The 17,257-nt window shown below is 41.9% G+C and overlaps 1 protein-coding gene across 1 annotated transcript; it reads left to right on the plus strand.

Moving 5' to 3' along the window:
* The first annotated feature begins 22 nt into the window (after positions 1 to 22).
* On the plus strand, positions 23 to 12,163 carry LOC121583385 (protein CutA homolog). Its single transcript, XM_041899565.2, has 6 exons — positions 23 to 373; positions 1,696 to 1,844; positions 8,757 to 8,816; positions 10,711 to 10,756; positions 10,870 to 10,919; positions 11,063 to 12,163. The coding sequence occupies exons 1-6, from the start codon at positions 269 to 271 to the stop codon at positions 11,163 to 11,165; spliced, it is 513 nt and encodes a 170-aa protein (XP_041755499.1). The 5' UTR covers positions 23 to 268; the 3' UTR covers positions 11,166 to 12,163.
* Positions 12,164 to 17,257: the final 5,094 nt, after the last annotated feature.

Genomic DNA, 17,257 nt, shown 5'->3' on the forward strand with positions numbered 1-17,257 from the left:
TCCTATCCGACCTACCTGTCACTGTGCAGAAATGTGGCTTCACCAGCAGAAAAGTTAACCGTTGCAGATTTAGCACATTAAAAATAGACTATTATTCAGAAGAAATGGCCACCGGACTATGAAGCGAGAACTTTATTGGTGAGGGTATATGCGCATAGCTGCTTAGAGAACCTCTCCACCCTCTCCAGGTCAAGTTGAGCGCACAAGGCGCCATCTGTTCTCTCCCTCTCCAACCCGGGCCTGACAGTCTGAATAACTCTTGGTCGGAATGACATTTGTTGCTGGCAGTAAAATGGACTGGCTGTCCCCACGCTATCACAAGCAGTCCCTAGCTCAAACTCTCTGTCGTTCGGGATTGTTCGTGATCTGTATGGTAAGTTCATTATTTTGTTGAATACAATTATATAAATGTATCCAGATGGCAAATTAATAATGTTTTGGAATGCAGTTTTGTTGCAATAATTCACAAATGGCTATATAAGATCAGTTACCTATAACAATAAAATATATAGCGGACAACCCTCACCAAATAGTCACAGATTCATTTTATTAAAGTGAAATGCTTCTCTTGTACAAAACAATTATTGACAGATGTTTTTGGGGGGAGGGGTCACTTTGTTATTGAGTGAAATGCCAATCACTCCATCTCATGCCATGCTGCTTGCAGAGAGACAGAGAGAGGCTGCAGCGAGAGAGAGAGAATTATAAATTGGCCACCGTCTGTTCCAACTAGCCATTCAGCTGTGGCAGCGCAATAATAAGAGGATAGAGAACAGAGAGAGTCACCAAAATGAAGCCCGGACACAGCATTCCAGCATTCTGATGGGACAGCAGGGATAATACCTGGTATTGTTCACTGACCAATGAATGACCATCAGGGACCATGTCCTGACTCCTTCTACAACTTGCCCTGAAGTGACCTCAACTCAGAGATGTGATTGTGGGATATTGGCCAATAGCCTAACCGCTGATGCAGGGTCAAAGATATGGTATCTGATCCTAGATCTGTCTTTGAGGACAATTTGTACTACCTGGAGTGATATGTGAAAGCATTACACTTATTATGTGGCATAAGAGGAATACCATCAGTACATTGTTCCTTATAAGGCCATTTTGGGAAAACTGCCATGTTATCTATCCTCTCTTCTAGCTCGAAATGAAAACTCATACATGCTTAGATCTCAATCTTGTTTTATGCTAACGGTCCCGAAAATTAGAACTGAGCATGGAAAAAGGTCCTATCATTACTCAGCCCCCTGGTCTTGGAATTACCTAAAACTAAAGGAACCTGGTGTCCCTGGAGGAGTTCAAAGGACAAATAGATTAACAGATTGTTGAGACGTAGTTGTTTCTTGTTGTCACCCGATGTCACGAGTTTGCGTTGCCTTATGTAAGGAAGCATGTTGTTTTACTTCACACAAACATCCACTGTTTATTTGCTGTTGTATTTGTGCTGTTGCCAGTGTCTTCTGTCTGTGTTGTCCATTTTGTTCGAATTTTTTAATTTTTTAATCCCTGCCTCCGTCCCCACAGGAGGCCTTTTGCCTTTTCCAGGTCGTCATTGTAAATAAGAATTTGTTCTTAATTGACTTGCCTGATTAAATAAATAAATAAAAATCACAAGGTGGGTGACATCTTGCGATTGGGATATTAAAATGAACTGTGTTGCTGTTCCTCCTCCTCCCTCTTCTCCAGGGAATGATGTTGACCATGTCTATGTATCCCATGCTGAGGTCCCTGGGTGTAAAGCTCCATTCTTCCATCTCAGGGAACTACGTACCTGGACACCACTCTGTTCTCCTCATCAACTGCCCCAACGAACAGGCAGCCAAGGACATCGGCAGGTAGGCTACAGTACAGCCTACCATTATCACACTGTAACTACACGATACTACACTGTAACTACACAATACTACACCACACACAAACTATACATTGAATCAGTGGTCAAATGCTTCTAGGCTAATCAATGTGATTGTTGTGTTTAACAACATCATGCACCCAAACAAAATGAGGGAAAACCCTTGAATGCATTAGTTTGAGCAGGGAAAAAAAGTAAACTTCGACTGTGTGAAACAGGATCAATCATACAGTATATCATCTTTTCATGAGGTAGAGTTAGGGTTAGGGTTAGAGAATTTCCTGAGAATGAGCTAGGTTGAAGATAGCAGAGGTTAAAACAAGAAGATTCTAATATCCCAGAACTCATTGCATGAATGTGGAACAATTCTACACATTATCCCGAATGCTTTGATATTTGACTAGTACGAATATTTCACTTTCAAGTTTTATTAGTCGTATGTACGGGATACTCATTCTATACACAATCTCAACGAAATGCTTCCTTGCAGGTTCCTTCTCGAAAATGCAACAACAATAATACATTATAAAATATAAGAATACAAACATAAAGTAAATGGCTCAACAGAATAGAATAAACATTTTAGCATAAGTATACAGGAATGTGCTATCGTGAGAATGATTATCCAGAATTCTCCACTTAAAAATGTAATAGGATTCACTGTTGCTATCGAAGTCATTTCAAAGAGTAGGTTTAACAGAGCAAATGAAATGTAACCATACTTTATGAATCATATATCATCAATTACATTATTTAGGCCTAGATAGTTTATGCAAAGTCATCAACAGCTATTCTTTCGGTTCAACCCAGGATTCAACAAAAAATAGACAATACATATAGGCCAAGGGTTTCAAGCTTTGGTTGATTTGAAATGTAATCTACAAGTTAATAATTATTATGTTGGATTCATATCTCCATCTCAACCAAAAATTCAAGTTAAAGGATAGGACTAAGTAAAATCAAACTTTATATAAAGTGCATGTAAACAAACCCATCTCTCATAGCAGAAGTTTGATTTGATTTGATTTAGTCCTATTCTTTAACTTTGAGTTTTGGTCGAGATAGAGATGTGAATCCAACATATCAATGATTAATTTGTAGACAAACTGGAATTAATATAAAGCTTATAAATATATATTTAAAGCTGCAATATGTCACTTTTTGGGCGACCCGACCAAATTCACACAGAAATGTTTGTTATAGATCTGTCATTCTCATTGAAAGCAAATCTTTCAAGTGGTAGATCTGTTCAATGTGCGCTACCGCTATGCTTCTCATTCTTAAGTTTAGTTTTTGCGGTTTTTACTTTTGTACACCAGCGTCAAACAGCTGAAAATTCAATATTTTTGGTTATGGAAAATATATTTCACAGCGGTTTAGATGGTACAATGATTCTCTACACTATGCTTGCTTGTTTTGTCACATAAACTGAAATTAGGCGAACTATTAGAATTTTAGCAACCAGGAAATGGCGGAGTGATTTCTGCATAGCGCATCTTTAAAACTTTCAGAGTGAGAGTATCAGAACAACAATTTTTCTCAAGCAGACACTCTCAGCTAAGCTACAATAACATGTCTGACTCATTCTGCCACTCACCAGACACTTATTAAAAAGAGGATATCTCTCTTTAACAATTATACAATTTCAGAGGAAATAAATAAGGAAATGGTCAAACGTGAGGGCAGTGAGACACTTTCTGCAGAAGTGAGATTAGTTCAAATATATTTTTTACATTACCAGATTGAAACAAACATTACATTTACATTTACGTCATTTAGCAGACGCTCTTATCCAGAGCGACTTACAAATTGGTGCATTCACCTTATAGCCAGTGAGATAACCACTTTACAATGTTTTTTTTTTGTTTTTTGGGGGGGGTGGGGGGGGTAGAAGGATTACTTTATCCTATCCCAGGTATTCCTTAAAGAGGTGGGGTTTCAAATGTCTCCGGAAGGTGGTGAGTGACTCCACTGTCCTGGCGTCGTGAGGGAGCTTGTTCTACCATTGGGGTGCCAGAGCAGCGAACAGTTTTGACTGGGCTGAGCGGGAACTGTGCTTCCGCAGAGGTAGGGGAGCCAGCAGGCCAGAGGTGGATGAACGCAATGCCCTCGTTTGGGTGTAGGGACTGATCAGAGCCTGAAGGTACGGAGGTGCCGTTCCCCTCACAGCTCCGTAGGCAAGCACCTTGGTCTTGTAGCAGATGCGAGCTTCAACTGGAAGCCAGTGGAGTGTGCGGAGGAGCGGGGTGACGCGAGAGAACATGGGAAGGTTGAACACCAGACGGGCTGCGGCATTCTGGATGAGTTGTAGGGGTTTAATGGCACAGGCAGGGAGCCCACACACCCACCCATTACATAGTTGGCTGGACTGTAGAAAAGTAAGTGATAAATTGTGAAACTAATAATGATGAGGCTGTGTGAAAAGGTCTATCCCATAAGAGGTCTCAAATTGGTCTCACATGGTTGAGAAAACAGTATGCGGGCTTCATTCCAAATTCAGAATGACCTAGGTCACACTTTACATTATGATATTTCAACAGGAAATGCTCAACTGAATTGCTCTGTAAATAAACCCATCTCTCATAGCAGAAGATTGATTTGATTTGATTTGATTTAATCCTATTCTTTAACTTTTAAAAAGTATTATATATATTTTTTGGGATTGAATATTAAAACATACCATTTACTTGCAGTGAAGCCGCTCAACATTTACATTACATTCAGTCATCTAACTCCCATCCAGAGTGACCCAAAGAAGCAACCAGGGTCAACGTCCTGCTCAAGGGCACGTCGACAGATCTCCCACAAGGTCAAAAAACGGGGACCCGAACCAGCGACCTATCAGCCACCGGCCCAAGCTCCCAACCGCCAGGCCACCAGCCCTCCAAGATCCCCCCTGCAGTTTCCCGAGAACTGCCCCTCAACCAGTCCCCCCCCGAGATAAAAATAAATGATGATAATAAAATAGAATACAATTATTTCACTCCCTACCCCCAAGCCACCCCCATATCCCCATTCCCCCAGCGGAATGCACGAAAGCGAAAACAACAATGCAAAACAGCAAGGCCAAATCATAACAGCAAGGCCAACTGAACACGTTGGAGTGCATGTATGGCACTATTTACATGTGTATGTGTGTGTGTGTTCGTGTATGTGCACGATTGACATAAATAGCTTCTCTTTTTCTGTTAATTGAGAAGTCATTAAAAATAGATGCCCCTTAAAGGGACTCATTTCAGGAAACTAGGTGTATGTTGCGTGTCACTACTTCACAGGAGAGGCATTTGAACATAAACTAGTTTTTTAAATCTAAATTCGTTTTTTGTCAGAAATGCCTTCTGGAACACGTGAACTTTAATGTGCCTTAATAACAAACTTGTATGTCATCTGTAAATATAAATAAACGAGCCTAGTTGGTTTAGCCACCGAAAAAGACAGGAACTTTCCCGCTGGCCATGATTGGCTGAGATAATGGATGGGCTGAACATGCCGAGAGATGAGTTCAGATTGGTCTGCCAAGTAGCGTGCTTCTGTCTATAACATGAGCTGGTCAGTATGTGTAGGTAGTCCTTTCCTGGTTGATTAGCTACTTGCAGATTCAGGGTAGTAACGTTATGAGTTGGGATTATAGTTAATTGTTTAGCTAGCTACATGTCTAAACAAAAGACTCCACTATGCAAGTAACCATTTCACTACACCTTATGTATCCTGTGTATTTGACAAATAAACTTTGATTTTATTTGATATAGTATGTGTTTACTAGAGACGGTAATGTGAAAAACATAACCAGCAGCAAAGTCAAATTAGGATATAACGTTAGGCCAATGAGACAGTGTCCAAGTTCTAAAATTCTCAGTTAGAATGCCTTTCTTTTATTTTGTCACACTCACAACCATAAGCTATTTTCTGTAATTAGCTCGCCAATAACTTGTAAATAATGATCTTGTTGTATGTTTATTTTCCTGTAATAATGAAGACAAATTAGCTAAAGTGAAGACGTTGTCAGCTATATGATATGGTCATTATTTGAACTGGCTAGACAGCTAACTTAACATTAGCTAGCTAGCTAACAAGCTAGACCCTAACCAAAACATTGTTTAGAAAGTTGCTTTTAGTTGCCTGGTTTGCTAGATTGACATTTAGTAAATTCATTTTTAAACGGGTGGGTTTATTGGTGTTGAAATACACTAGTTATGCTAGTTAAGCATTTCACGATAAGATCTATACCTGTTGTATTCGGCTCATGTGACAAATACATTTCATTAGATTTCTGTTGGAATTTCAGTTTACTTCCTGAATTGACTGCATCGAATTGAGCCCAACCCTGGTCTGTAGTGCATGTACTATAGATGAGCTGTTCTCTGTTTACCATGGCCTTGCCTGGAGAGAACGCTTCGTAGCTTTCAAACGAGCCGCGCCAAAATGTAAATGTTCTTCACCCCCATCCATCCTCACAGTTTAAAGTAGTAGTATTGAGGAAATGTTCTCAATTGTTTTCAAAATGAGGATATTGAGCAGCAACACAGGTAGTCTAGACCCTAGCTAACCACCATATACTAAAATATCCACAAAAGGCAATAGCCTTGACTTAGAAGATTAGCAATATTATACTAAACAAAAATATAAACACAACATGTAAAGTGTTGGTCCCATGTTTCATCAGCTGAAGTAAAAGATCCCTGAAATTGTCCATACCCACAAAAAGCTTATTTCTCTCAGATTTTGTGTACAAATTTGTTTACATCCCTGTTAGTGAGCATTTCTCCTTTGCCAAGATAATCCATCCACCTGATAGGTGTGGCATATCAAGAAGCTGATTAAACAGCATGATCATTACACAGGTGCACCTTCTGCTGAGGGACAATAAAAGGTCAATCTAAAATGTGCATGTCTTAAGTTTTGAGGGCGCTTGCAATTGGAATGCTGAATGCAGGAATGTCCACCAGAGCTGTTGCCAGATAATTTAATGTTAATATCTTTACCATAAGCTGCCTCCAACATCATTTTAGAGAATTTGGCAATACATCCAACCAACCTCACAACCTCATACCACGTGTAACCACGCCAGCCCAGGACCTCCACAGCCGGCTTCTTCACCTGCGGGATCATCTGAGACCAGCCACCCGGACAGCTGATGAAATTGGGTTTACACAACCGAAGAATTTCTGCACAAACTGTCAGAAACCGACTCAGGGAAGCTCATCTGCGTGCTCGTCATCCTCACCAGGGTCTTGACCTGAATGCAGTTCGGCTTTGTATCCGGCTTCAGTGGGCAAATGATTATGTTTGATGTCCACTGGCACGCTGGAGAAGTGTGCTCTTCACAGATGAATCTCGGTTTCAACTGTACCGGGAAGATTGCAGACAGCGTGTATGTCATCGTGTGGGCGAGCGGTTTGCTGATGTTAACGTTGTGAACAGACTGCCCCATGGTGACGGTGGGGTTATGGTATGGGCAGGCATAAGCTACAGACAACAAACACAATTGCATTTTATCAATGGGAATTTGAATGCACAGAGATACCGTGGCGAGACCCTGAGGCCCACTGTCATGCCATTCATCCGCCGCCATCACCTCATGTTTCAGCATGATAATGCACAGCCCCATGTCACAAGGATCTGTACACAATTCCTGGAAGCTGAAAATGTCCCAGTTTTTCCATGGCCTGCATACTCACCAGACATGTCACCCATTGAGCATGTTTGGGATGCTCTGGTTCGACGTGTATGGCAGCATGTTCCAGTTCCCGCCAATATCCAGCAACTTCGCACAACCATCGAAGAGGACTAGGACAACATTCCACAGGCCACAATCAACATCCTGATCAACTGTATGCGAAGTAGATGTGTCACGTTGCATGAGGCAAATGGTGGTCACACCAGATACTGACTGGTTTTCTTATCCACGCCCCTACCTTCTTTTTTTAAAGGTATCTCTGACCAACGATGCATATCTGTATTCCCAGTCATGTGAAATCTATAGATTAGGGCCTCATTGTCACGCCCTGGCTCTGGGGACTCTTATATGTTGAGCCAGGGTGTGGATTATCTATGTTGTATTTTCTATGTTATGTTCTAGATCATGTAGATCTATGTTGGCCAGGGTGGTTCCCAATCAGAGGCAGCTGATTCTCGTTGTCTCTGATTGGGAACCATACTTAGGCAGCCTGTTTGGCATAGCTATTTGTGGGATCTTGTTCTGTGTAGGTTTGTTTTGGTGAACCTTAGACTTCACATATCGTTTTGTTGTAGTGTATAAAGTACTCAATTAAAAGATGTACGCCTATCACGCTGCGCCTTGGTCCACTGTTTATGACGATCGTGACACTCATTTATTTATCTCAACTGACTGATTTCCTTATATGAACTGTAACTCAGTAAAATCTTTGAAATTGTTGGATGTTGTTCAGTGTAAATTATGAAGTTATTATTTAAGAGCTTTGAAGAAAAATCACAATTATAAAAACAAAATGAGCTAGCTAACTAGCAGATTTACATCAATCATCAATATGAATGATCAACTGATAGCTCACCATCTTTTCCCGATGTCAATCATGTCTTTAGGAGGCATAGTAACTAGCTTGTATACAATTTGTGATGAGTGAGTGTGCTGTTGCAGAAATAAAGAGGCCTATTCTCAAACATGTTAACATTTTCGCTACAGAAGCAGTTGGTGTGTTGTGAATTTCAAGATACGAATTTTTACAGTTTGAGCACCTGTCCCCTGAAAGGTCTGTGCACGGCCCTGGTTGAGCTAGTGAGTTTGATTCCCGTATGGGCCATATACTAAATAGGCCAAATATGCTTTAAAAAAACAACACATCTGCAAAATAACCGTATGATATCATAATTGTTGCTGTATCTCTCCTCTCCTCCCTTCCCCCTCTCCCCACAGAGCCATTATGGAGAGGAGGATGGCAGCATGCATCAATATTCTGCCCAGGACCTCCACCATGTAAGTACTGCCAGTGCCAGTCTGGCTCACACAAACACACATGTTTAATTTTTAGCAGTTGCTCTTATACAGAGCGACTTATAGTAGTGAGTGCATACATTTTTCATACTGGTTGCCCCGTGGGAAGCTAACCTACAACCCTTGCATTGCAAGCACCATGCTCTACCAATTGAGCCACATGGGATACACACACACACACACACACACACACACACACACACACACACACACACACACACACACACACACACACACACACCTAATCCTAACCATAACCTTAACCCATAACCCTAACCCTAACTCTAAATCTAACCACTAACCCAGGGTTTTCCAAACTCGGTCCTCGGGACCCCAAGGGGGAAACTGTTTTGGTTTAGTTGTCTGAATGTAAATGTTTCTCACCACTAGTAAGAGAGTGGGAAAGTTTCTCTCTAAAGTGTGTAAGCCTGTAAATGCATAATCACATTGTTATTGAGTCAACAAAAGAAGGTGAGAGTCAGATAAGGAAAGTTGGTGCAAAAACACAAAGGAGACCTCGTCAAAGGGTAATGGAAAACTTGTAAAACGGACCAACAGTCATTTGAATGCTAAGAGCCTTAATTGACTCCTCACAGCTTCTGGAGCCTAGCAGCCTACTGTTTTGAAACTCCTCCTTTAACTCAGCATTCAACTGATTGATAAGTAACTATTTTCGTAGCAGGTCGCTGCTGTTCTGTTTCCTGAAGGTGCAAATCCAGTAGCACCTTGTTGAGTAGCTGGTTAACCATTGACAAGCATACAAGAAACAACACACGTTCTTTTTCATGACCTAAGACAAAGAAATATGTAAGATACAGCAACAGCCACCAGGCCAGAAACAGGTGCCAAACCCTCACATTAGCAGGCCATTGTGTGACTTTGGCACTGTAAAGAAACTGTGAATATTGGCCAGCTGTCAATCAAAGTGTATGTGTCTGTCACTGATAGGCCTGCTTGGCTTGAGACTAACTTCCTGGTAGAGATGAATGTTGGAGAAAAACTATTATATAATTGAAGAGCATTAGTTAGCCTATCACACTACACAGAAGTATACTGTTTACTACATCTGTGTATGTGGGTCGTTCCACCAATTAGGTGCCTTTTGAGTAGTGTAAATTGGTGAAAAATACTTTTTATTTCACCTAGTTTTATCATTCTGTCATAAAAAGCACACGTTCAACTTAATAAAAACCATGTTTTCCCATGTAAATACTATAGTAAGTGCCTATTAAGTGCCAAATAAAGTAACAGGGTTGACCGTAACAGGGTTGATGACATTGTCTTATATCATTCATAAATCCCCTTGTGACAGGGGGAATGGAAGCTTGTTGTGTGTAACAGGGAGTGGTAATTAAATTAAATTGTTTAAACATTTCTAGCCTGTCTATCTATGGGCAATAGAGTTAATGTGTTATAATTGACATACTCATTTTTTCACCACAAAACACCAGAAAATGGCCAGTTCACCTGCTTTTACACTATGATTTTACTATTAGATGTACAATGTGTCTTTTGGTAAAAATAAATGTTAAAAAAGGAATAGTTTCAGGGTAATAGGGTTGACCTTAAAATAAGGGACATGGTTTTTATTTTATTTTATTTTTTACCTTAAAATGAATTACTAATCACATGAAATTAATAATAATCTTCAGAAATGACTTTGTCAAAGCAACAAAATAACTACAATGATGGTGTAAACTTGGATAAATGTTGCGGTTAAGTGGGTTAAAATCTTCCTAGAAGTCACAGAGGATGCACAAATTCAATATTTGTGCACAATTTCTACCTAAAATATCAAAGGCACTCATTTCATGGAACAACCCATGTACAGTTTACTACTGTGAATGTCCCAAAGGTTTTTATTTTTGTCCCATAGGTATTACTGGAAAGGGGAGATTCAAGATGCGACGGAAATTCTGATGGTAAAGTTATTTGGTAGAGCTATGCTTTCAAGTCTCTGGCCGGTCGTTCAGTTTTACACTGTGAGTTGAAACCAACTTTCCAGAGTAATAGCTCGGACCTTTCTGCATTTTAGTTGGTGAAGACGAGGACCTCGAGGATCCAGAGGCTCATAGACTATGTCAAGTAAGTTTCATTTGTTTTTTTAGAAATGCTCCCATGCAGTTGTGTCCGGGGCAACAATACTTCAGGTCTCAGGAAGGCAGTATCAATGCTAACTTAGCAACCTGCTACATAATGTCTGTGTTGTTGCTTCCCTCCACCCCCAGGTCTGTGCATCCCTATGAGACTCCAGAGGTGCTTAGTTTCCCAGTGGAGGACGGGAGCCTGCCCTATTTGAAGTGGATGGACGAGGCCGTTCCTGACGACTGACCAATCAGGGAGCATATCCCCAATGACTTGTGATCTTATTGGATGTGAATCTCCAATCTATTGGTCAACTGGAGAGTAAGGCAACAGGGATTGGCTGGGAACCAGCAAGCTTTGGATTGGATTGAGTGGTTCAAAGTTCAAACTCTTGCTTTTGAACTTGATCCACAGATGCTAAATGTTTAGCTCCTCCCACCATGACATTGATATTGACTCAGACTCAGAGTTGTTATAGCTCTGTTTTATACAGGTCCTGTTGTTGCCATTGAAATTCCGAGCTTGACATGATCTCTGTTTATTGTCAGTATGTCAGTCCTGAAAGAGAAATAATAATATTCAGTGTTGATTCAAGGTATTAGTTACGTTAAAATTATTTATATTGCATTGTATTCCTAAAACCTCAGATTAAGGATAGATTAAATCACATTCCTTTTTCCTATCTGGTTTCTTTCAAGCTGACACAGCATCCCTGTTTAACGTTTCACTGTGAAGTGAAAAGTTGATTGCACTGCATTTTGAGAGGGATTCTTGAGCACGGTTTGAGATTTGTATTCTAAGGATAACATTTGTAATACATGATGGCACAAAAATAAGTTCCTTCTTCCTTGAGGTGATATATATACATTGTACCATGTACATGTCTGAATGTTATGGTGGGGCGGGAGCTTTTACAGTTCATATTTTAAAAAAGAGAATGTTTATTAAAAGACAAATATTTAATCTATTTCCACATTCACATACCCTATCCATACTGTTTTTTTGCCTTACATGAAAAGAGGAGATTAGGAGCATGCACTACCGCTGGCATTCTATGTATACTGTATCTTGTTGTGTTTATGCATCTTTAGCCAGTTATCCCTGGCTCTTAGATCCAGAGAGGAAGCTGTGCGTCCACATTAAACCTGTCCCACTGGGTACACAGAGCACAGAGAAGAAAGGTCCAGCTGTTCAGGTACCAGACGGACCCGGGCCTGGTGAAAGCAGGGACTGTTGGGTAACACACATTAAAGCAGTCAGGTCACTGTTTATATTGGATACTGTACTGAGCTCTGGTTTATAGACACACACACACACACACATTGAACATAGTGACTGACTAAACGTTTTTCTATAATAACTGATGGACAAGATGTCAAACAGGCCCAGTCTGAGGGGAGTGACTTGGTACAATTGTCAGAGCCAGTTTTGTTTGCTTGCTCTGAGTCTTACATACCAGTGCTGGTTAAACCACTCTATATTGATGCAGCCATACTCGCTTACCTCGCTGAAGTTAGAATGGGGGTTAGTCCCCTATCGGCAAAACCATTTCCAGCATCAAGGCCTCACAAAGGAAATGCAGACATGGCTAAGCAAGGTTTTGTTCCTGTGGATTTACCAATAATCCACCTTACCCCAAAGGTCAGCAGATGGATGTGGAAGGGGCCAGTATGTCCTGACTGACTTCTGTCCGTGAATGAGTGACTGACTGGGTTTTGTGTGTTAGAGGAGAACACTACAGACACTATTTTGAAATGGTGAAGTGCATGCTGCAGTAATATTGCAATGCCATTAGAGGGCACTGCTACTGTAGGGTACTCATCACACACATCCAATACCTTCAGACTTGTTGCACTTGACACCTTATTGTAGTTTAAGTGGTATATTGCCTAAAATAAATGTTTTTTTTTTTTTTTTACATTTGTTGTCATTTAGCAGACACTCTTATCCAGAGCAACTTACAATAGTGTCATACATTTTTGTATTTTTTCATACTGGTCACTTGCAGGAATTGAATTCACAACCCTGGTGTTGCACACGCCATGCTATACCAACTGAGCCACATGGGACCACAATAGAGAGCAATAGTAATGGCTTCTTTTCATTGGCCAAAGCCTATAGGAAATAAATGTTTTTTTGGAGGGGTTTTGGATAAACACTGAAAATAAGGTCTGTGGTAATCACAGGCTTAGGAGATCTTATACGTTTTGTTCCATGAGATAATCTTCATTAGCTAACGTCACCTATTGGGAATTTTTAAGCATTTATGTAATCAAAACAAGCACATAAATCACATAAAAGCTTCAAAATCCATAAAGGTCATGTTAACTTACTTTTCGATCCAACACTTTTCAGCAGTGCGGTCGCGGTTTTATTCATTGTCCTAGTGTAAATATCCCGTTTCTTGTTTTTTTTGTCTATTTTGTATATATTTCTCAATTTTTACTTTTCATTCTTTAACTAAATATACTTTCCTGCAACCCGCATCACCCAACGTGGAAAGGATTCTATTATTTCTTTATAACTTTCATCAAGAACCTTAAGCTGAAACTAGTGTAGCTGCAACTGAATGGCTACTTGCTATTAGTCACCGTTAGCGTCTTCACCATTGTCCGTGGCCTGCACTACCCACCAGCCAGCTCTAGCTCTAGCCTGGACAATTCGTCGGCCAGTCTGCACAGCGTGCTATCGACCCAGAGCTTATCGGACTTTCTGCCGGAATCACTGGACCCTAGCGCCGGATCATCGCAACCAGCTAGCTAGCTGCAACCTGTTGTTGGCTAATTACCATTGCCCTATAGCAAGCACCAGTTAGCCTTGAGCTAGCCTCAGGCCCATCTCCCGGCTATCTACCTCTCATCAACCGGACGGGACCTCCTAGTGTTGACACTGAGCTCCGCCGATCCAACACGACTGGTTTGCCGACGAAATCGTCTGATGTGGTTTCAACAGGCTTCCCGTTGCGACGACCACGAAGATCCATCTGCTAGCCCCGGCCCGCTAGCACACGCAAACTACAACTGTGCTCCCTGCTAGCTGTGCTGAAGCACCAATTTGAACTGCTCTCGGACTCACATATTGCTGTTCACTGGACCTTATGATCACTCAGCTGCACAGCTGATGCCTGCTAGACTGTTCCTTTACACGGTACCCTGTCCTGTTTATTCTGTTTAGCCTCAGCCCAAACTTTATCGCTATTACCAGTTGTTGTCTTAGCTCTCTCTAATAACACCTGTGATTGCTTTATGCCTCTCTCCCTTGTCAAATATGCCTTGCCTATTGCTGTTTGGGTTAGTTCTTATTATAAAATTTCACTGTAGAACCCCTAGTCCCTCTCAAACTGCCTCAAATAGTTCCTTTGTTCCACCCCCCATACACGCCGAGACCGGCTCAATCGGTGCCTCCAGTGATGCTATCTCTTTCATTGTTACCCAACGCTTAGGTTTACCTCAACTGTACTCATATCCTTCCATATCCTTTTCTGTACATAATGCCCTGAATCTTTTCTACAACGCCCGGAGAACTGCCCCCTTTATTCTATGTACCCAACGCACTAGAAGACCAGTTCTTAAAGCCTTTAGTCGTATCCTTATTCTAGTCCTCCTCTGTTCCTCTGGTGATGTAGAGGCTAACCCAGGCCCTGCAGCCCCCAGTATCACTCCTACTCCCCAGGAGCTATCATTTGTTGACTTCTGTAACCGTAAAAGCCTTGGTTTTCTGCACGTAAATATCAGAAGCCTCCTTCCTAAGTTTGAGTTATTCACTGCGTTAGCACACTCCGCCAACCCTGATGTTCTAGCAGTGTCTGAATCCTAGCTTAGGAAGGCCACCAAAAATTCTGAAATTTCCATCCCCAACTATAACATTTTCCGTCTAGATAGAACTGCCAAAGGGTGTGGAGTTGCAATATACTGTAGAGATAGCCTGCAGAGCTCTATCATACTATCCAGGTCTGTGCCCAAACAGTTTGAGCTTCTACTTCTAAAAATCCACCTTTCCAGAAATAAATCTCTCACTGTTGCCGCTTGCTACAGACCCCCCTCAGCCCCCAGCTGTGCCCTGGACACCATATGTGAATTGATTGCCCCCATCTATCCTCAGAGTTCGTACTGCTTGGTGACCTAAATTGGGATATGCTTAACACCCCAGCCATCCTACAATCTAAACTAGATGCCCTCAATCTCACACAAATTATTAACGAACCTACCAGGTACAACCCTAAATCCGTAAACATGGGTACCCTCATAGATATCATCCTGACTAACTTACCCTCTAAATACACCTCCGCTGTCTTCAACCAGGATCTCAGCGATCACTGCCTTATTGCCTGCATCAGTAACGGGTCCGCGGTCAAACGACCACCCCTCATCACTGTCAAACACTCCCAAAAACACTTCAGCGAGCAGGCCTTCCTAATTGACCTGGCCCAGGTATCCTGGATGGATATAGATCTCATTCCGTCAGTAGAGGATGCCTGGTTGTTCTTTAAAAGTAATTTCCTCTCAATCTTAAATAAACATGCCCCATTCAAAAAATACAGAACTAAGAACAGATATAGCCCCTGGTTCTCCTCAGACTTGACTGCCCTTGACCAGCACAAAAACATCCTGTGGCGTACTGCATTAGCATCAAATAGCCCCCGCGATATGCAACTTTTCAGGGAAGTTAGGAACCAATATACACAAGCAGTTAGGAAAGCAAAGGCTAACTTTTTCAAACAGAAATTTGCATCCTGTAGCACTAACTCCAAAAACTTTTGGGACACTGTAAAGTCCATGGAAAATAAGAGCACTTCCTCCCAGCTGCCCACTGCACTGAGGCTAGGAAACACTATCACCACCGATAAATCTACAATAATCGAGAATTTCAACAAGCATTTTGCTACGGCTGGCCATGCTTTCCACCTGGCTACCACTCCCCCGCCACCAGCTCTGCACCCTCCGCTGCAACTTGCCCATGCCCCCCCCGCTTCTCCTTCACACAAATCCAGACAGCTGATGTTCTGAAAGAGCTGCAAAATCTGGACCCCTACAAATCATCTGGGCTAGACAATCTGGACCCTTTGTTTCTAAAACTAGCCGCCGAATTTGTCGCAACCCCTATTACTAGCCTGTTCAACCTCTCTTTTGTAACGTCTGAGATCCCCAGAGATTGGAAAGCTGCCGCGGTCATCCCCCTCTTCAAAGGGGGTGACACTCTAGATCCAAAATGTTACAGACCCATATCCATCCTGCCCTGCCTTTCAAAAGTTTTTGAAAGCCAAGTTAACAAACAGATCACCGACCATTTCGAATCCCACCGTACCTTCTCCGCTATGCAATCCGGTTTCCGAGCTGGTCATGGGTGCACTTCAGCCATGCTCAAGGTCCTAAACGATATTATAACCTCGATCGATAATAGACAGTACTGTGCAGCCGTTTTCATTGACCTGGCCAAGGCTTTCGACTCTGTCAACCACCGCATTCTTATTGGCAGACTAAATAGCCTTGGTTTCTCAAATGACTGCCTCGCCTGGTTCACCAACTACTTCTCTGATAGAGTTCAATGTGTCAAATCGGAGGGCCTGTTGTCTGGACCTCTGGCAGTCTCTATGGGGGTGCCACAGGGTTCAATTCTTGGGTCGACTCTTTTCTCTGTGTATATCAATGACGTCGCTCTTGCTGCTGGTGACTCTCAGATCCACCTCTACGTAGACGACACCATTTTGTATACATCTGGCCCTTCATTGGACACTGTGTTAACAAACCTCCAAACGAGCTTCAATGCCATACAACACTCCTTCAGTAGCCTCCAACTGCTCTTAAACACTAGTAAAACTAAATGCATGCTCTTCAACCGAACGCTGCTTGCACCCGCCCACCCGACTAGAATCACTACTCTCGACGGGTCTGACCTAGAGTATGTGGACAACTACAAATACCTAGGTGTCTGGTTAGATTGTAAACTCTCCTTCCAGACTCACATTAAGAATCTCCAATCCAAAGTTAAATCTAGAATCGGTTTCCTATTTCGCAACAAAGCCTCCTTCACTCATGCTGCCAAACATGCCCTCGTAAAACTGACTATCCTACCGATCCTTGACTTCGGCGATGTCATTTACAAAATAGCCTCAACACTCTACTCAGCAAATTGGATGTAGTCTATCACAGTGCCATCCGTTTTGTCTCCAAAGCCCCATATAATACCCACCACTGTGACCTGTACGCTCTTGTTGGCTGGTCCTCACTACATATTCGTCGCCAAACCCACTGGCTCCAGGCCATCTATAAATCACTGCTAGGCAAATCCCCAGCCTTATCTTAGCTCATTGGTCACCATAGCAACACCCACCCGTAGTC

The sequence above is a fragment of the Coregonus clupeaformis genome, chromosome 15 (genome assembly GCF_020615455.1).
Source record: "Coregonus clupeaformis isolate EN_2021a chromosome 15, ASM2061545v1, whole genome shotgun sequence".
NCBI classification, from domain to species: Eukaryota; Metazoa; Chordata; class Actinopteri; order Salmoniformes; family Salmonidae; genus Coregonus; species Coregonus clupeaformis.

What these genes read in the sequence shown, in the direction of transcription:
- LOC121583385 (XM_041899565.2), top strand. Translation starts at nt 269, where the DNA reads ATGACATTTGTTGCTGGCAGTAAAATGGACTGGCTGTCCCCACGCTAT. An exon ending in GCAGCCAAGGACATCGGCAG is followed by an intron (nt 1,845 to 8,756) that starts GTAGGCTACAGT and finishes CTCTCCCCACAG; the next exon opens with AGCCATTATGGAGAGGAGGA. An exon ending in ATGCGACGGAAATTCTGATG is followed by an intron (nt 10,757 to 10,869) that starts GTAAAGTTATTT and finishes TCTGCATTTTAG; the next exon opens with TTGGTGAAGACGAGGACCTC.